The 20174-nt window shown below is 54.2% G+C and overlaps 1 protein-coding gene across 1 annotated transcript in view; it reads left to right on the plus strand.

Moving 5' to 3' along the window:
- Positions 1-15743, plus strand: part of LRGUK (leucine rich repeats and guanylate kinase domain containing) — a 61945-nt gene extending 46202 nt beyond the window's left edge. Inside the window, exons 18-20 of the mRNA XM_044430497.1 lie at positions 8535-8669; positions 13132-13280; positions 14943-15743. Coding sequence (XP_044286432.1) covers positions 8535-8669; positions 13132-13280; positions 14943-15148 — 490 coding nt within the window. The 3' untranslated portion in view covers positions 15149-15743. The remainder of the gene's footprint in view (positions 1-8534; positions 8670-13131; positions 13281-14942) is intronic.
- Positions 15744-20174: the final 4431 nt, after the last annotated feature.

Consider the following 20174-nt stretch of genomic DNA (forward strand, 5'->3'; position numbering starts at 1 on the left):
ACAAAAATGTATATATTGCAGAAAAGCAGCTATAAGGCTATTTCTTTGGGGAATGTTGCCTGCAAAAATGCATATAGAAGAATACTTACAAAATGCATATATTTCATAAAATCATAGAATGGCTGAGTTGGAGGGGGCCACAAGGCTCTTGGGTCCCACCTTCTGCACAGTGCTGGACCCCCAGTTAAGCCACCCCTGACAAATGGTGGACCAGTCTGAGAAATGTGAGTAAAGTATATGGAAGTACATTATACGTTTTCACATGGACTTTGCCAAAAGATTACAAACTCATGGGCAAACCGGACTGAATAAATGTAACTCTGAACAATGGAGAAAAGTAGCAACATTGAACTTAAAGAGCCACCCTTCTGTAACTGTGACATCCCATGATTTTTAAAATTGCCAGACAAGAATAGGACCTGGTTTCCTGTTGCAGGAGTAGGGAGGAACCGAGCCCAGGAATCACAGCAGGCAGAACATCCCAAAGGAGAATTGCCCGATTTACAGGGCAACTCTGCAAAGGCTTTTGGGTGGGTGCCATCAAGCCATCTCCCCTGCGGATGAAGGCCCCGCAACACGTCCTGCCCTCGGCCTGCCTGCTCGGCTCCAGCAAACGCACGGCCGTGCTTTCCTTGATGGGGCCCATCCACCCCATAGCCAGCCTCCTTTTTCTTCTTCTGCCTCTGACATGCCGTCGCACGGTTGTCTTCCCCCCGAGTCTTGCCTTCTTGGTGGGGGCCCAAGTAGGACAGCCTCAGTTTTGTCCTCTTTTGCTCCCAGGGAAAGTTCCGGCTGCTTTTCCCACTGAGCTCAATAGGACTTTTTCTCAGGCACTGTGTATGGGACGCCAGCATAGGGGACTGACCGCAGCACTCATTTCTAGGCGTGGGGAACAACTTCGCCCTCAGGGCAAATCCCATTTCGGAGAAGCCCCGAGCAAACAGATTCCAGGCGCAGCCAGAGCCAAAGGCAAAAAGGAAGGGGGAAGATTCAAAACAAGGAAAAAGCCCAATCATAGAATCATAGAAAGGTAGAGTTGGAAGGGGCCATGAAGGCCATCAAGTCCAACCCCTGCTGTTGCAGGACACCCATTTACACCATCCTACCATGGGGTTCCCTATGTTTTGTTGATGTTGTTAGTCGCGAAGTCATGTCTGACCCATTGCGACCCCATGGACAACATTCCTCCAGGCCTTCCTGTCCTCCACCATCCCCCGGAGTCCACCCAAGCCCACACCCACCACCCCAGTGACTCCATCCAGCCACCTCATCCTCTGCCGCCCCCTCCTTCTTTTGCCATCTATTGTTCCCAGCATCAGGCTCTTCTCCGGGGAGTCCTTCCTCCTCATTAGGTGCCCAAAGTATTTGAGTTTCATCATTTTCGCTTGAAGCTATTCTTGCTGGCAACTAAGCCTTAGAAAAGGCATTTCAGGGTATTACCAGGGGTCAGGTGGGCAACAGCCACAACACCAGGCAGCCTGGTGGAGGTGGACAGGAGGCACCAAAGGCTCCAAGGGGGTCAACATTTGGCTGCCATGCCTGGGGTTCCCCACCCGTGCTGCGCACTGTAGGAAGATTCTCTCTGGGATCGTATGCCTTTGAATCCTTCCCTTTGGGAAGACTGAAGAGCAGCCAAGATGCAACTGGGCAGCCGCCTGGGAGGGAGGGCTTAACTCAGTGTCCTGCACTGAGCGGGGGTTGGACCCGATGGCCTGCCGGCCCCTTCCAACTCTGCTCTTCTGCGATCCTGTGATAATCCCTCCCAGCTATTGTTCATTCTTTCATATGCTCCTTAAGAATTATGCATGAATTTCCATTTTTAATTGCAAAAACATCACACACACGGAGGCCATTGACAAGATGATATGGAATGTTGACTGCTACTTACTGGAAAACCCTCTGATGCCAAATGCTTGATCTTGAATACAAAGTGTTCCCTGAATATCAACAGCTGGCGAATAATTGGAGAATTTATTTCAGGTCTAGTTAGCAGAGAAAGAAAAAGCAGGTGAAGGATGGAGATGCCAACAGCACATTAGCCGCAGAGCTGAAATTTGTACTCTGTGCACATTTCTCTTTGTTCAGCATCATTTTCAGGACACCCCCTTGTATAAAAGCTTTACAGAATTATATCATTAACATGTCATTCTCCAGTTGCGAAATTGGCTTTATTTTGGTGCAAAGTTTAGGATTTGGGCAAGTATTAAATATATAAGGTTGGATCAGCTCCAGAAAGGTGGCTCTCACTTTAAATTCCTCCCCCATCCCGGTCCTCAGACATAGCTGAGCAGAATGTTCATTCTTTGTGAATGGGTCAAAGGAAAAGTCAAACTCTCTGAAAACTAATCGCAAAAGGGCTTCAATAGATTATTCTGCCTTTTTCTTCTCGTTCCCCACTCCCAGACTATGCTCTTGGGGAAAAAAAAAAAAAAAAAACCTGCCTTAATTTAGAACAGAAAGGGCTCTTTCAGGGAAAATGGTTCTTTACTCCCAGAGTTCAGCAATGGCACCTAAACAAGCTTCGTGCTTCTCTGTTCGACCACTCTGTTGCCAGGATACAGGGAATGGCTTTTTATCGAGAGCTCATCACAAGACAAAGCGCTGGGTTTCTTTTTCCTGCGGGTGCCACAGTATGGAACTCATCTCAAGCCATTTGATTAGCAAAGGGTGCTAACGGGCTACAGAGTGACACATTTTGCTCAATCATATTTACTCCAGACATCAGTGGAAAAGGAACCAGGACAATATCCATGAAGGACCAACAAGGCAAGAAAACATTTTGCACACCTTTCCTAATAATGCGGAGTTAGAGGAGCTCGGCCATCTTAGAGAGGAGGCCGATGTGTAACGTGCATTTTAGTTTTAAGTCAGCCAATTTCCTCCTAGAAGCATGAAGAAGTTTGAAATCTGCAGAGCAGTGGAAAGGGTGCTCCACTGGTAGTTACATGTATTCAGCTCTGCCAGCAGCTGCTGGGACGCAGGGGCCAATTCTGAGCCCAGATTTGACCTGGAGAGCTTCCCCAAGCTGGTGACCTCCAGAGGTAGCTGACTACAAGCTTGCTTCGGCTGGAGGGACCCAGCTGGCAGAGGCTGGATCAGAAGGCAAGGCTCTTTTGTGGAGTGGGATCCTGGACCTCAAGTTAGCTTCGAGGTGGAGAGACAGGGATCGCCGAGATCAAAGGGGAATGTTTGTGCAACACCTTCTCATCTCTGGGCACAACGGCCATGCTGGTAATGAGCGTTCTATCCCTGTAAGAGACTTCTGCATCCCCCATCACTGTGCAAAAAGGTGGAGAGTGAAGAAAGCTGACAGGAAGGAGGCAGGAGCATGTAGAACATGGTGCGGGAGGAGAGCGTTCCGACGGAAAAGAAGAAGGGGGTCCTTGATCAAATCAAGCCAGAGAATTCCCTGGAAGCAGAAACGATGGGACCGAGGCTGTTGCGCTTCAGGCGCACCGCAAGAAGGCAAGGTTCCCCAGAGAAGACAAGCATGCCAGGGAAGGCTGAGAGCAGCAGCAGCGCGGGGAAACAACTGCGGGGGGGGGGGGGGCACCATATCCTTAACTTTGCAAGAGGGCTGTCAAGGGCAGAACACTTTGGAGGGCACTCCTTCAAGGCTTTGCGTAAGTCGGGGCAACCGGGGGGGCACCCGATGACGATGCAATAGACCACCGTGGGGATTTTACGCCCAAGAGTGATTCCAGCTGCACGAGGCAGAAGGCTTAGGTAGACATCATAGGCGGGTCGGCGTGAATAGCCATTTTGAGGTGCTTTCTCCCCATTCCTCAGCTGGCAAGAGATGCTGGCATAAAACCAATAAAACATTGCGGGGGGATGCGGTTCTTTTGGCATCTTGAGCTGCTTATGATATAATAAGCTCCACCTGCTACCTGGAGCTGTGCCCAGAAATGGACTGTGAGCCAGGTAGCCGTTTCGGCACTGGCGCCACCTGTCCCAGGTGACAGTGCCGGGCCTCAGAAGTCGTGCTTCATTTCCTGTGCTCCAGCCAGCAGCGTTCCTGAGCAGACATTTCCTCTGGTCAGGACGTGACGCATGATCCAGCGTCCCCCATTACTTGCAGGCTCATCAAGTCTAGAAGAAGCACATACATGGAGGCCCACATGCATGTGTGAACAGAATCATGCAGAGAGAGAGGGAGAGGGAGTGGGAGAGGTGATAAATAAATAGCCCTGAATGCCAATTTGATCCTTACTCTTTGGGCAAATTCTAAGGGGCAACTCATCATCTGGTATAACTAGAAAACTAGTTCAGTAGTTTAGTATATTTCCATTTCTCAGTGGCCCGCCTGCTTCTCCAAGACAGGTACTGAGGGCGCTGGCTGCACGCCCAGGTTTCAGTATGTGGTACAGGCCTCGGTTCCCTGAGACTCTCACTGCTCCCTTGGGACCAGCAAGTGTGCAGTCCTCATGAGTTCGCAGTTTCCTTGCTGCACACCAGCGTTCACCTGACGCCAGAGGGGCGGGCCTGGCAGCACGGCCCGCCAGGGAGCGCATCCTTAATCACAGCACGCTCCGTTCCTCTGCAGCATCCCCTGGCAGCGCATGTGGAAGCACCCCCGGCTCAGGCAGCTTTGCAAGGGAAGTGGGCAGTCGCACGGAGGCAGAGTCTCTGCCCCGCCTTTGCCCAGGGGCTGGGGGGCACTGAATGCCATTTGCCGGAGGAGGCGTCGGGAGGACCCCTGAATTTGTGTCCGCGCCCCGGAGACACATGATGCCAGATTAGGCAGAGCAGTTCTTGCCCTCTTAGGAGTGGCTGTGGCTGCGGAAGGGGTCCCTTGCAGAAGGCTGCAGAGCAGCCGTAGACGGCCTGGTGCCCCCCCCCCCCTCCGCCCAGCCCAGGAGCCGCTGCTTTGATAAACAGGCAACGGGGAGCCGCTTCGCCTCCCAGGAGACGGGCTGGCCGTGCTCTGGCTGCACGCGGCCATCGGCTTCTTGAGCAAGCCCTCCGGAAGAGAAGGATGCTCCTTCTGGCAGCGCCGCGGCCTCCCCTGTGTTCTCCCTTCCCTGGGAAGTGCTTTGCCCCAGGCGTGTTTCCCAGGTGTGAGCACAGGGGTGCCCGCACACCGGCCCTGTCATGCGCACATGCCATCTGAGTGCCCTGTGGTGTTACTGTGAAGATGCCGCGGGTCTTCTTGGCCCTTCTGCAGCCGAAAACTTGACTGACACACTGGGGAGTGGGAAGGACTGGGAACGCTGCCCCTTCCCACTAACCTGGGAGCTGCCTGGGGGAGGCAGCTTTGCTACTCTGCCTGTGGAGTCTGTCGCGGTGCAGTCCCCACACTTGACACCCCGCCCTGCCTGTCAGGCATGAACGAGAGCTGTTCATTCATATGAGGTGAAGCAAAGGCAGGGGATTGACAGAGAAAGCAGGCTGCTGGAAAAGCTGGCGCTGCTGGGGAATTTTTGGTTGCTTAGGCCGTGTCTTGTGCTGCCAAAGTGCAGGATTCCTGGAAGAAGATGTTCTGCTCACCGAGACTGGGAAGCGTTTGCTGGGAGTCCCATGGGACTGATCGAGAGGGCTGGAAACTATAACCTTCAGGGCAGGGTGGCAAAAGTCCAGAGTCAGTGAGCAGGTCAAGTATCAGGGACAAGAAATTCATGACAAAAGAGGAAGCAAGTAGGGAAACCATCCAGTAATTTTCAGATAAATTCAGCATGGAAATCAGGACCTGGATCTCCAGTGCCTGGGTACTAATGCGTGGAGTTAGGAAACAAGCAGGGTGGTCTTAAACTCCCCAGTACAACAGAGTAAGCAGGATCTTATTTATGTCACTGAGATGGTGTGATGAGACTCCACGACTGGAACATTGTTCAGAAGGAGCAGCTCCAAATGAAAGGGAGACAAAGCAGAACAGGGAGACGAATAGAGGAGTAGAATAGAATAGAGCAGAAGAAGTAAAAATGTTAAACAAATGTGCCTGGGAAGCCACGAACAGGAGGGTGGAAGCCCTGGAAAGCAGAAAGCATCTGGACAGGTTTCACAGACAAGAGGAACAGGCGTGATACTGTTGTGGAAGCATCCAGCCGGCCAGAAGGCATGGACCATGCATTCCCAACACCGGTGAGAAGCATCCAGGGGTGTGAGCTCCCACACTAGCAAGGGATTTCCTCTGTCTTGATACCAGCTGAAAGCCCAACCGGCTAAGAATGGAACACCCAATAAATGCCTTGGAATGGAATGCCTTGCTGCCACTCCATGTCCCCGAAGAGAGAGGAAGGAACAGGGTAGATCTGTTACCCTGAATGTGATCCTGATGAGCAAGGACAAACCAGATGATGAACTTGGCAGAAACTCTGGGGAAACGGACCGTGCTGGCAATGTGAAAACGGAGCACAGCTGGATGTGTGGACATTAAGGAAGCTGAATTGAAAGAGCTCCAAGAAAGTTGGGTGTCATCACGTGGCTAGCGATTTAGGAGGGGTGGGAGAGTCTGAGAACTGACATACTGATGGGCCAATCATCGCTCTTCCAATAAGAAGGACATATGGTGGGCGTCTGAAGAAGCCACTGTAGCTGCACAGGGAGGCCTCTGAGGAGTTAAGACTTTGAAGAGGGACATGGAAAGAGGAACAGAAAAAAGGTGAAAGGAGGAACAGAAAGCTAGTATACCTACGTGACCCAAACAAAGATGGTCACTCTCTGTCTAGGCAGACTGGCTAAAAAGAATAAAAAGGGCTTATTTGAATATGTTCAGATGGCTAGGAAAATACTGAACAGGTGACTCCATTCTTACTTTGCTTCAGTCTTTTTTCACAGTATGGATTGCATTTGACCTAGAACAAGCAACCAATAGAAGGGGCAATTTTGCTAGGTGAGGAAGTGGCTAGAGAACAGTCACTACTATTAATCTGCTCAGGTTTCCAAGGCCAGATAAATCATGCCCACAGGTGCTAAATGTGACGTTTAGCATTTAGCTAGAAAGACCGACAGGCACAGGTACAGGATACAGGTGACCTGGCTTGGCAGAAGCACCCATGAAAAGGATCTAGATGTCTTAGTCAATCACAAGCTGAGTATGTGGCGCTAGGCTGAGACAGCGCCTGTAAAAACTCAGTGCCGCCTTCGGCTCATTAACAGAAGCGCAGTGCCCAGGTGGCAAGGAGTAATGGTCCTCCTCTCCGCCGTGCTGGTCATGGCTGTGTCAACATGGGCAAATCTTAAGGACAACAATGGCAAATTGGAATGCATCCAGATGTGGGCGACGAGGATAGTGAAGGTTCCGGAAAACAAGTCCTTTGAGGAACATTGAGCTGGATATGCTTAGCATGAAGAGACGATTCAGAGGGGCCATAATAGCGGTCTTGGGATATGTGAAAGAGCGGGCAAAGCTATTCCCTTGCTGTAGAGGACTAGGACCAATGAGTGGAAATTGTGGGGAACTAAATTTGTCACACTTGCCCTGAGAGGGGGAGTTGTTCAACATTGTAAGACTGTCTAAGAAAGAGGTGGGTTCTCTCTTGCTGGAGATTTTCAAGCAGAGGCTGGATGGCCTCTCTAAAAGATGCTAGATTTGCATTTCAAAATCACATGGCGCAAGGAGATGCTCAGTCCTCCAAAGTCTCTTCTAACCTTCAGGATTCAGTGGTGGAGGAGCATTGCTGGAGCCAGGGCCAAGCCTGCTGCTCACTGCCTGGGAAGCCGGGGCCTGGCCTGACCAGCACGTCCCGCCCTCACTTGGCTGTGTCCACAATTGCAAGCTCGTCAGCTGGTCCCAGAAATCCCATTAAGGACCAAGCCAGCCCCACTCACGGTGACCGGGTCTCGTCTCTGTCTCTTGGTCATGTTGAGAGTATGGTAGAATGTCCAGTCTTCATCTGACTTATGCTGAGTGCAAAATAAAGGGGTTTCCTCATGCGGGGGTGGGGGCATCGTGCATGCGTGTGCAGACATTTGCACATTTAGCTGGGTACAATAAAATGGAAACGTAAAGCTCAGAGGAGAGAAATCAGACCATCTTTTCCTCAATGAGCCATCTAAACGACATGTTTGTCTCGGCTGTCTGCCTGGAAAAGGAAGCAGGTTAATTCTCAGGTGGGACTTGGTCTTTGGGAAGAGTCGATCTGGGAGTGGAGCTCCCTTGCAGATGCTTTGTGCTGTGACTTTGCATCCAAAGTGCGCAGTGACATGCCTTCCGCATCTTCCATGTTTGCACTGTGCATTCCAGCATTGGACAGGGCTGCTGTTGTCGGGATGAGATGAAGAACTGGAGGAGGAGAGTGATGTAGGCCTCTCTGAGTTCATTGTCAGAAAAAAGGCAGGATGTCAGTCTAATAAATAAATTAGGAAGCAAATAGAATCCATGTTGTTATTAAAACAGCCAAAAAAACCCCCCAAAACCCATGCAGGAATATCTCTTGAGGAGTTGCACTGTCGTGCCCAATGCTGCTGATGTCACCACATGCCTTGATGTAGGACGAGTCCTCCTCGCCCTCCTTGCTGTTGCCAGTCACTTCCCCGTGATGGAGGCTCCCGGAAGCAGGCCTGACTGCTGTCATGTCGGTGTGTCATTCCAGGGAGCTTGGGACCAGCTCCGCAGGAGCCTCCACGCACGCGCGATTTCTGGAACTCCCGTCTCACACCTCCCTGCGCTCGTCCGGAAGCTCTGCCAGGCTGGATCACGGTGTCCCACCCACCAGCCCAGACCAGAGGTGGGTAAGGGGAAGGGTGGGATGGGGCGGGAGGCTCTCTGTCTTGTGATGCAAGCCTGGAACCCAGGTGGTCCTTCAGGACCACTGCAGTCCGTGCCGCACACGCGGCTCCCCGTTTCTGAATGTGCCTTGCAGGCGTGGATGTCTCAGTCCAATGCCTGTCAAGGCTGGCTGGGGGGCATGTTTTGCAGTGACAGCTTCTTTTAGCTTTCTGATTGCACTGGGACGGTGCTTTAATGCTTCTGTTCTAGAATATGCACAGACGGTTTCCTGTGCGACAGCCGCACCACCTTTTGGGAGCGAAGGTTCCTGCATTCAAAAGCCACAGACCCTTTTTCCTTGCAAAGCCAAGTGTAAAATAGTGGGGTGTTGTGTGTGTGTGTGTGTGTGTGTGTGTGTGTTGGGAAGCTAGATGCAAAATGTTATCAATTGATCAACTGATTGGTACCCTGCCTTCCTCCAAGAAAAAGTCAACTTACAGGCATAAATCAAACCGGATTAGGGGCATGGTCCTATGGCTGTCCCATCATCCACAGGAAAGGTGCGAGTTTCAGTGCTGAGCTCAGAAAGTCTGGGACTGGAACTCTCCCCACTCTCCGCGGTGGGGCCTTCCTGTGTGGACTGTGCTGCTGAGGTTGGAAGACCAGCCTCAGAGCCAGCCTCGCAGGGGCCGGGGAGGCAGCTGCCGCAGGGTGCGAGGCATCCGGGGGGGCTTCGGCTTCTCCTCTGCCTCAGCAGGGACAAAGCACGCAGCTGGACAAAACCGGCCTGCTGAGTTCCAGCCGTCGAAGAGCTGTGCAGGGCAGGAGACGTGCGGAGGTGAGCGTTGCCTTTGCGCCTCTCCCAGACTTCCCAGGAAACAAAGAAACAGAGCGAGTCAGAAGGGGTCTCCCGGGCCATCTAGTCTGACCTCTGGCACCAGCCGGCTCCACTCACAACATGCCCACCATGTGCACATCCAGCCTATCCATGAACACCCTCACCGATGGGGCCTCAACGACCTCCCGGGGAAGCCCATTCCACACCCTCGGGGTCCTGACTGTCAGGAAGGGCTTCCTGGCATCCAAATGCAACCTTGGCTCCCTGAGCTTGGCTCCGTTGGAGCGCATCCTGCCTTCCTCTGCAGGGGAGAACAGGTCTCTACCCACCTCCATGTGACTCCCCCTCACATACCTGTATGTGGCCAACAGATCCCCTCCGAGTCTCCTCTTCTTCAGGCTGAAGAGACCCAGTTCCCTCAGTCTCGCCTCATATGGCATCCCCTGCAAACCGGCCACCACCCTTGTGGCCCTTCGCTGCACTGACAGGAAGCCCAACATTTGGAGAATTAGGAGCAGCTGCGTTGACTCACACTGTACAACAATAATGAGAATAAAGTGAAAAACTGCAACAGTATTTTTGTGAGCAGTAACTCGGGAGTGAGCCAGAAAATGGGCCGTTCACCTGGCCGACTTGCCCATACAAGCACAAGTCTGCCTGTGAGCACCTGGAGAACCATCCTAGCGGCGCGTGCATTGCTGCTATTGCCACCTGCTCCCCGACAGGCACCGCTCGCCTCAGCAAAAAGGGGGAGCCAGAGTTCGTTGTGTGAGGCAGGCCGAAGAGGGACTGCTGGCGCCCTGGGGCTTCCGCGCCTTGGCTTGGAGACGGAGCTACGAGGGCTTCCCTCTGTCCCCCGGTCAGAGCAGCCGCTGAGAGCTGGGCAGAGGCAGCCGGAGCCCCCGCTCCTCTTCCCAGCATTTGTGGTCGTGGCTCGTTCTCCGCCTCCTTCCTTCCCAGCCGCCAGCACAGGGCTGGAAGAGGAGCTGCAACAGGGCCCTTTGCCAGGGTGAAGGTGGAGTCCCGGGGGGCCAAGAGGGCCGGCCAGCGTTGGTCGGCCCCTGCTCGCCGATCCAGTCGTCTGCGGGTGGGTGTCCCGGGGCGTCCTCCACCTCGCTGCTTGCGTCAGCCCCGCCGGGTGATCTGCTCAGTGGTCCAACGGGGCACCGGTCGATCCTGGTCAGCCTGCCGGCCACCCTCGCTGCAGCTCGCCCAGCTCGCCCTGGGTCGGAGCAGCTCCTAAAGATCCGGTGCAACTCTGCACGTGGCCCACAGCCCCAAAGCCCAGTTCCTGCTGGCGGCGCTGGGCGCAGGAGGGCGGCGAGGCGGCCAGCGCCTGAGGCATGGGTTCTGCGGAACCAGCCAACCTTTACTCAGAGAAGCAGACGAAAGATGCGCAATAAGCCGCCTTCAGACGCCTGAGCCCACCTGTGTGTGCCTGTCGACAGCACCATCGCCCCCAACCCATGCATGGCCCGCTCACTCCCGTTTGCCGTAGTCCAACTAGCCAGCTGCGGAGTTGTGAGGCCGGCTCCAGCTCGGTCTGCGTGGTCCTGCTTGTGTGGAAAGAAGCAGCGCCGCGAGCCTGAGCTGGGCCTGTTACGGGGCTGCGGAGGGATTAGCCGTTCGCTGCCGGCACTGCTGAAGAGGTGAGGCCGGTGGCAGGCAGGTGCCGCGAAGCACCGCGAGGCTCCCGCCTTCTGTTGCGCGTGGAGGCACCGCAGTTTTGTCTTTCCGCTTTGTCACATTAAGCGGCTTTAACTCTGCAAATGCCACCCTGATTGCTCCTACTAGTCTTGTGGGAGGTCAGCTGCGAGGCAAATGTCCAAGGCATCGGCTGCTAATAACGTGTGCCTGTGTCTGTCTCCATGCGTGCCTGGAGGCAGCTGCCACAGGGCACGAGACATCCGGGGGGCTTCGGCTTCTCCTCTGCCTCAGCAGGGACAAAGCACGCAGCTGGACAAAACCGGCCTGCTGAGTTCCAGCCGTCAAAGAGCTGGGCAGGGCAGGAGACATGCGGAGGTGAGCGTTGCCTTTGCGCCTCTCCCAGACTTCCCAGGAAACAAAGAAACAGAGCGAGTCAGAAGGGGTCTCCCGGGCCATCTAGTCTGACCCCCGGCTCCAGCCGGCTCCGCTCACGACATGCCCACCATGTGCATGTCCAGCCTGTCCTTGAACACCCTCATGTTTGTCTCCATGCATGCACGTGCTTTGAACTTGCGGGGAAGGTTGTGGAGGACCTGAGGAGCCGTGGGGGTGGAGTGGCCCTCCCTGAGGAGGTGCGATGGCTGCTGGGGCAGAGGCTGCTCCTCACATTCTGACGGGAGCAAAGGAGGGCAGGCCAGTCCTCCCCACAGCACAACGAGCGTCCTGCCGAGCAAGCCAGGTGTCCCTCTGCTCTGGCATCTGGTCCCCTGCAGGAGCAAGCGGGAGCCTCGTGGCTGTCCCCAAGCAGGACACAGGGAAGCGAGAGCGCTCCTTGCGTCCGGCAGCTCCTCAAGCTGGGGCCGCTGGACAGGCTTCCCAGTTGTGCCGGCCTCCGGAAAGGGCCGTCCACGTGCCTCTGGGAGGGACTGGAGGCTCTCCTCAGCACAGCCGCCCCCTTTCTGCAAGCTAACACCTCCTTGTCTTGAATTTCATGCTTCCATTATCTGGGGACAAAGAGCCAGTAAAATGAAAACTCTGTCACGGTGAGTGTATGCAAAAGTGTGAGCTCACGCCGGTGCATAGGAGTTTCACGAGGCTCCGCTGCTTCAGCAGGGCTGATAAGTTTGCTTGACTACTGACGGGGGTGGGAGGCGGGGGCCCACAAGATGGTGTCGGGACCCTGTGTGTTTTCTCCACGCAGCAAAGTGTCGTGTGCCAGAAGCAGAGAGCAAGGCAGGCGACACCGTAAGCCTTCTGGGCAGCTCCTGCGTTCCCCCGCACTGGCTCCTTCTGAACGGGTGACAGGATCGGCAAGGGAGGGGACGGTGCTCACAGCTTTGACCTGGTGCCGAGCGGATTCTCTGGGCTTCTTTGGGGCACTGAGCCTAGCAGTCCGGTCCCTGGGAGATTCAGTGCCAGCTGGACCACAGACGGAAGCAAGCGGTCACCCGGGCAGTGGACCGGGGAAGCCAGTGTCACCGAGGTTGGCCTGAGTGGAGCACAACTCCTTCCATCCATGGGCAGCTCATCCTCCTCTCAATTGTCGTCTCAGTGACTCACGAAGAAATTAGTGTTCCACTTTGGTTTTAGTAATTAATCTCTGATTTTACTATCAGCCTCTGGTTTTCTTGAACAAGACTCTGTCCAGCTTAATGCAGTCTTACGGGTTTTATGGTTGCTTTGAGTGCTTCCTGACAGGAAGGGAAATCCAGAGATATGCATCTTCCTCAGAAGGTCCGTAGTGAGCCAGGGCGCACCTCTCGGCGTGCCAGGCAGGGGTTTCTGCCCATGAGATCCAGGGAATGCACTAGGAAAGCTCAGAGTGCGACCGTCCGCTGAGGTGGCGGTTGCATGCAGGCTCAGAACCCCTGGGGACAGCCTGAACGGGGCAGAATCGCTCTGATTCGAGGGAAACCAAACTTGCAAAGCCCGTGTTGGTTTTGCTTCCCTCCATGTTCAAACGGGCTTCTGCAAGACTCCATCTTTCCTTTCACAGCTCCAAAGAATCGTCCTCTGCAGCCGGGTTTTCTCTCGCTTCCTCAGCTGGGCGGTTTTCATCCCGTGTGTCTTCACCCCGGACCCCCAGGGGCTTCATGGTTCCACCCGCGGGCGAGGAGGCCGTTGGAGACCAGGCAGAGAATAAAGGTGGGAGAGAAGGCAGCGGGCCCCGAGCCCTGGGTTCTCGCTCGGGGTGGCGCGCCTGGGGCAGCGTGGGCTCGCTCGAAGTGCCCTTCCCCACCATGGCTCCGTGCGCTCCCGCTTCGACACAGTGAAGATGGTGGCGGGCAGGCCCAGCGTCCGGGACGGGCATGGTCGGGCCCCTGGCGAGGGCTGGCGTGTGGCACAGCGGGGGCCACTGACAGGAGCCCCTGCACTGGCCGCTCCTCCTCGCCACTGCCGCCGGGGGCTTTGCTCCTCACCTGTCCAGACCTCCGCGGTGGCGAAGAGGAGCAGAGGTGCTGCTCTGCCCAAGGGCTGGGGCTCTCTGCGCGTCCAGCCAGCCAGTGGAAGCCATGGGGGGGCAGCTGACAGCCACGGTGGTGGGAGGGTGGTCTCGCTGGGCGGGGGGCCCATGGCAGGCAGTCTGCCTGGAGCAAGGACTGGGCGTGGGCTGCGCTGGCTGGCTGGCTGGCTGGCTGGCTGGCTGGCTGGCTGGCTGGCTGGCTGGGGGCAGCCAGGGGCCCGCGGAGGAGTTTGGTGCAAGAGAGGGCCGACTCCAGGGAGGCGCGGGAGGCCGCAGGGACATCGCAGCGGGGGTCCCCGAGCGAGCGCGCCCTTTCCGGACCGGGGGTGGCCTCCTGCTTCCACCGGACTGGGCCAGCGTTCGGTGTGCTGTCAGCATCCCTCTCCCTCGGCCTCCTTTTCCCCATGAGAGCTAATTGTTAATCCCCGCAAATGCAAGCCTCAGCGCTCGCAGGGTGTTGCAATGTATGCCCAGTTGGCCTGACGCGGATTCGACCCCAGGGGGCCTTTGGGCTGTTTCGCTGCAAACAGAGACAGCCCCAAGTGCCCTGTATCCGACTGGGAGGGGAGGAAAGGTGGGAAGCGGCTATGCACAATATGCAGTAATAGCATTTCAAGGAGGAGGATGAGGAGAACGAAAGAAGGGCTGGCAGGTGTGGCATTTAACAGATGCTGGCTGTGGGAGGGTCGGCGGGTGGGGAATCCGTCTCTCTGCAGGTTTTAGCCACGGAAGCCTGACAAGACACAGGCAGCCCCTGCTCCACCCATCTTAGACCTACCTGGCTGGAGAGGTACACTGAAGCATGGCTGGAAAACACAGAAAGCTGTGATAATTTAGCATTAAGGAAAGCGGACTGGGCACATGCTGACAGTTACCCTTTCCTCCGAGCACTCTGCGTGTGCGAAAGGCGGCAGAGCCAGAGAACCAATGAGCTCGGTGCACCCAAGACCCAGTGCCAGAGCAGGCCTGGAGGAGGAGTCTTGGCCCTGGCAAGTGCCAATTGTTGCCATTCGATAAGAATGAATGTTCTCTCATGGGAGTATCTGCAATGAATAGCTAAGGCAGGTCCCTCCAGATCTGCAAGGGCAAGTGAAGTTCTCGCCACTGCTCTGCTCTCACTGTCTGCCAAGGCTTCATTTCAGTCCCGCTCTTCGGTGAGAAGCCTGCTACCAGTGGCAGTAACAAAGAGTGTTTCTGAGGCCTCAGCCAGGTCTACACACCTGGGACTAGCGGGCCAGGGTTTCCGGTGAGAGTCGGCTCCTTCCAGACAGGCACTATTGGGAATTTCTCTGAACTGCTCAATGAAAACTGGTGGTTGGATTTCTCTCTCTCTCTTCTTGCAGAACCAGATCGTCCTGCTGGTGTGAAGGAGAAGAAAGCACCCAAAGCAAAACCTGTTTCCCCTCTTGCATCCCAAATCGCTACCCGCCCAGGCTCCAACAGCAAACCTGTGCTCCCTCCCATCCCATCAGGGCGGAAAAAACCCGCGCCCCTGTCACCGGAAAGCCCCCTCTCTGCCCCACTCCCCGCCCCAAAACCTTTGCTGTAGCCCCTTCCCAGGCCCCTTCAAGGACAGAGCTGCCTTCGCTTCTGGAGATCGTGACCAGCCCATCTTTGATGGGGCTTTGCCTGCGGTCCCCGAAAGGAGTGGTGCGGAGGAGGGGTCCCGGCGAAGGCACTGCTGTGGCAGCCATTCTTACTGGTGGGTGGCCTCTCGTTCCAAGCCGCTTCCCACGGCTAACCCCCGCTTTCCCCTACCAGGCGAACGTGACGGCTCTCCAGCAGAACTTCCCTTGGAAATGGCTGCCACTTCCCTGCCCAGTTAGCACCCGGGCAGGTTTTTACTTCTAGATTGCAAGCAGATTGCGTGGTTACTTAGAACTCTGCCTTACTGTTCTTTTTTTCACTATAAAATAACTGAACTGGACATATGGCTGCTGTACATACCAAACTCGCCTTGCAGTCGGGGACCTCCCACTATGGCGTGTACCTGTGCGCATCTCCCTTGCCATGCAGGCAGTCGCCAAGCGAGTCCCCAGTAACGGCTTGTTCCCAGATACTTCTGTGAACCCGATTGCCATGGCAAAAGCCACCCTAAGGAGGTCTGACCTCAGCTTCACGTGGTGATTTTTTTTCTTTTTTGTGGGGGGAGCACCCACTCAAATTTCTCCCTCTTCCTTAGTTGTGCTAAAATGGCCTGTGGCCAAGAGGAGTGAAATTTTCAGTGGGTTTTAGATGAAAGATTTATACTCCTCCTGCTCCCCATGCACCTGCAGACCTGCACATTTCTGAATTAGCACTCGTTTTATGTAGCCAGCCGTAAAAACAAACCCGCCATGACTTCTTCAGTTGAGAAAGAGATGAGCGATCCCATTCTGAGAAGAGGGATTTGACGCTGAGCAGATGATCCGTATCATAACTCAGAATCTCTACACATAAATTTTCAGCTGGATGTTGTTGCAAATATATTTTACGAAAGAAGAGAAGCTTTATATTTTCAAAAAAAAAAAAAAAAAAAAAACACTTGCCTGTCCAAAGCTTTCAAGAATATGTGGAACAGAATGTGTAAAACCTTCAAAATACTTTGCTTTGGTTCATTTCCCTCTGGCCATGTAGAAGGGCTCACCCAGAAACACACAGAAAATAACCTTGACACCTTAAGCCACTTGCAGGGGGAGGGAGAGGCAACTATTTTCAAGGGGTGAGCCATGTAAAAGCAAAGCACCTTTTCTTCTGAACGACTTTTATCCAAAGCAGCTCTATGCAGATTTCATTATCTTGCAATTCGAGGAAAACAAACCTACCTGGAAGGAAGCATCGTCGCACTCAGTGGGACTGAGGCTGAGTCTAGATGGCGGCCCGTCCCCTGACCTCATCTGAGGGGCCGCAGGGTTACACCCCTTCACAGCTCCTCTCTCCACAACGATCGATCGCAACTGGGCCTTGGAGGTCGATGGTGGCGATTCTCCTCCACTTGCCGGCACGAAATGTGGGCACCTGGAAATGGCACCCAGGGAAAAGTCCTGGCGCTGCCACAACTCTTTCCAGATGTGGGACTCGCGCAAGCCTGCCGGTTCAGAGCCCTGAGTACATCAAGGGCGCAGCATTGGGCCCTTGTGTTCCTTTAAGTGGTGGAAGCCTTGCCTGTTACAGCTCTTTGGAAAAAAGTAGTTTGTGGCAAGACCCGTGTGTTGTGGAGTCAAGGCGAGTTATCTCTGCACCTTTTCCAATGAAATTGGAGGGAGAAGCTTAAGAGGCATTTAAGGAGTAGTGCCATGTACCCAGAAATAGGAGGGCTAACTGGGTTCCCATGTGGAAAAAAATTAACATGCCGTCTATGATTGTGGCATTTGAAAAACCAGCAATCCTAAAAGGGGAAAAAAGCAGAGAGAATAAATCGTTTCCCAGGCCGAGCACTCGCAACGCAGGCGACACATCCGTAGCCTCCGAACAACGAACCTCACCTCTCCAGGAGCTGCTCAGCAGGCGCAAAAGCTCCAGAGGCTGCAAAGCAGGTTTCCGATGAACCAGCTGGGAGCCATTAGCAAGGCAGGCTCTGCTTTCCAGCGCCAGAAGCAGAAAGCACCCTGCAAACCCCAGAGAGCTTTCAAAAGACGTGCACCTGCTCTGCAGCTCTCGCATCGGAGGCATGATTCAGGGCCCCCAGCGCCTCGTGCCAGCTGGCTCCTCGAAGCCTTTCAAAAACACGGCTGGGAAAGAAATCGGAATAAATCGCGCCACGTTACGTATTTTGTTACATGAAGCCCACTTGCTGTTCACAAATATATCTTCCCGATGTAAATATATGGGCCGAACTGCCATAGCCACTCTGCAAGAACGTAATGCATTATCTCCCTCGCACTGCGTTAAAAAGAAATGCAGGCAATAACCATAGCCACGACTCCACACTCTGCCCCGTCCCGAGGTTTAGCTTCTGCTTTGCTGCGTGCACGGAATATTAATGGCAAACACGTGTCTGTAAAAAGGGCGCAGCAGGTTGTCACCTTTGCTATTTCTGGTCTCTGCTCCCCTCCCCTATTCGCTATGCATAACTTTCATTCACAGACAGTCCCCCACAGACACCTAAACAGGTAACTGCCACCCCTCCCTTATATCCTTTCAACCCCCCCCCCCCCCCCAATTCATGCAGCTGCTTCTGGCCTAGGAAGCTGTAGATGCCAGGAAGCCCTTCCTGACAGGACCCCGACAAGAGGTCGCTGAGGCCCCATCGGTGCGGGTGTTCAAGGACAGGCTGGACGTGCACATGGTGGGCATGTTGTGAGCGGAGCCAGCTGGAACTGGGGGTCAGACTAGATGGCCCGGGAGACCCCTTCTGACTCGCTCTGTTTCTAAGTTTCTATGGTGCCAGGGGTCAGACTAGATGACCCGGGAGGCCCCTTCTGACTCGCGCTGTTTCTATGTTTCTGAGTTCCTCAGTCATCTGAATGTGCCTGCATGCGCCATGACATCACGGCAGCTCAGCCAATGGCAACCAAAGCTTGCTTTTAGTAAAGGCGAAGCCATCGCAGTCGACTGGTGGGGGAGGTTCCAGCGCTGCCGCATCCCTGCAGATCCAGTTCTGGTCAGCATTTGGTGACGGGGCGAACAAATCCGTCTTTCATACTCATTCAGTGTGTGCTGCAGGGAGCGGCGACCACAGCGAACGGAAAGTCTGCTGGCTCAAAAGCGAACACATGTTTTCACCCGGCAAATATTTATGCTGAGGGGCCCCAAACCCCACAAAGCTGTACATTATGATGCTTGATGCCGCGAAGCATTCAGTCCCGATTTCTGACTGGGGAGGGGGGGGAGCATTTGGTGGGGGCTGCGCTGAAGTTCCCAGGTCTGCAGGAATCTCACACGTGGCTTCCTGGGGGGACTGGACCGGGGGTGTTTCAGTGCCAGTGAGGAAGGAGCGAGCGAGAGCAGCCCTGGAAAGGGCTGTTCACACAGCCAAGTCCTCCTCCGAGTCAGGATGGAAGGGGGCTGCCCTGTAGCAACCAGAGAGATGGTCCATTTGCCTGGAACTGCCAGATCCCAGGTTCAAAGCAGCCGTTCCTGGCCCAGCCGCAGGCTTCCTCCAGCCCTGAACCTCTTCTCCTTGTACTTGCAAAGCACGTGATCCGCAACCCAACAGTGACTTTTCTGTTCTCAGACTCCTGCTCCACTCAAGTCAAAATAATTCCGACATTCCGCCAAGTTTGCTAATGAAAATACTGATCTAACATTTCTCTGATTCTTTGTTTGACGTGTTTGAGGCCAGGCCCCTCGCCAGAAAACATGGCATCCTCCATACAGCCCAGGAAACAATCTTAACAGCCCCCGTTTCCTTAGGCCATTATTTATGTCTTCGGTAAAAGCAAGGGAAGTCAGAAAATCCAGGGTCTGCGAATGATTTACAGACAACTTTACTGCACCCCGAAGACCCCTTTGCCATTTCCATGCAATTTAGGTGACAGGCGTCCATTTTCTACTCTGAAAACAATGAGGATTCAACATGACACCCGAGGGACTTTCTGAAGCTAGCCTCCCCCCAGCTGCTTTTGAAGAACTCCTCATTGTTCAGGCCATTGAGCCAGATGGATGAGATGCCACAGAAAGAACCCGAGCCCTGAGGAGCCGTCCAGCCGAAGTGGGAAGCAACAGGGCTCTCAAGCTGCATTCCCAGGCGTCAGGACACGATGCTCTCTCTGTGTGTGTGTGTGTGTGTGCATGCGCACAAGGCAAACCCATTTTGCAAATCATGACCCCCCCCCCACACACACACACACACACACGTGGATTTCCAGTCTGGCCACTCACTTTGGGCTGTGACATTCTGACTTCAAAGTTTCAGTGAAACTTTGGCATTTCCAGTCATCAAAGAAGAAGTGCACCAGGCTATCAAACACTAAACCAAATTGCCTGGCATCTCTCAAATGCCAGCAAAAGGGGAGGCAAGCTTTTTGGGGTTGTGGGCAACCTTTTACTTCCTTTTCAGTGCCGTGGGTATATTTTCTTGCTTCCTTCTGTAGGAATCCCTCTTTTCTCCCTGCTTCCTCCTTCCACTCCCTCCTGCCTGGGCTTCCGCCTCCTGCTGCCCCTTGCTGATTCTGCCCCCTCCAAAAGATCGACCCACTCACTGCGGAACGGACTCTGAATATCCCTGCATATCAAGTATTACATATTTCCAATACACACACCCAAGATCACAGATTGAACGAATCTTTGCACTGGGCAGGGGTTGGACCTGATGGCCTTCAGGCCCCTTCCAACTCTATTCCGATTCTGTGGAATACCTGAAACCTTTATTTTGTGAGTGCTTGAAAACAGGAGATGTTCCGTGGCGTACGAAGGATTGCAATTATTTAATTGGACAATGGTCCTAAATAATGATTCCATGCCAAAAAGAAGATCCCCAAACCCAGCTGAGGGTAGAGAAAGGAATAGGCCAAAAACTTGCATCTAGGGCCAAATCCAGGCTTTAACTGCATCCCTCCATACAATTTTGGGGGCCCTCCTTACACACAATCAAAGATACTGACAGACATGGGGAAGGAGAGAAGGGCACAGAAAACAATGCAAGCCTACATCTC

This window comes from Varanus komodoensis, unplaced genomic scaffold (genome assembly GCF_004798865.1).
Source record: "Varanus komodoensis strain SLA01 unplaced genomic scaffold, ASM479886v1 scaffold1, whole genome shotgun sequence".
Lineage (NCBI taxonomy): Eukaryota > Metazoa > Chordata > Lepidosauria > Squamata > Varanidae > Varanus > Varanus komodoensis.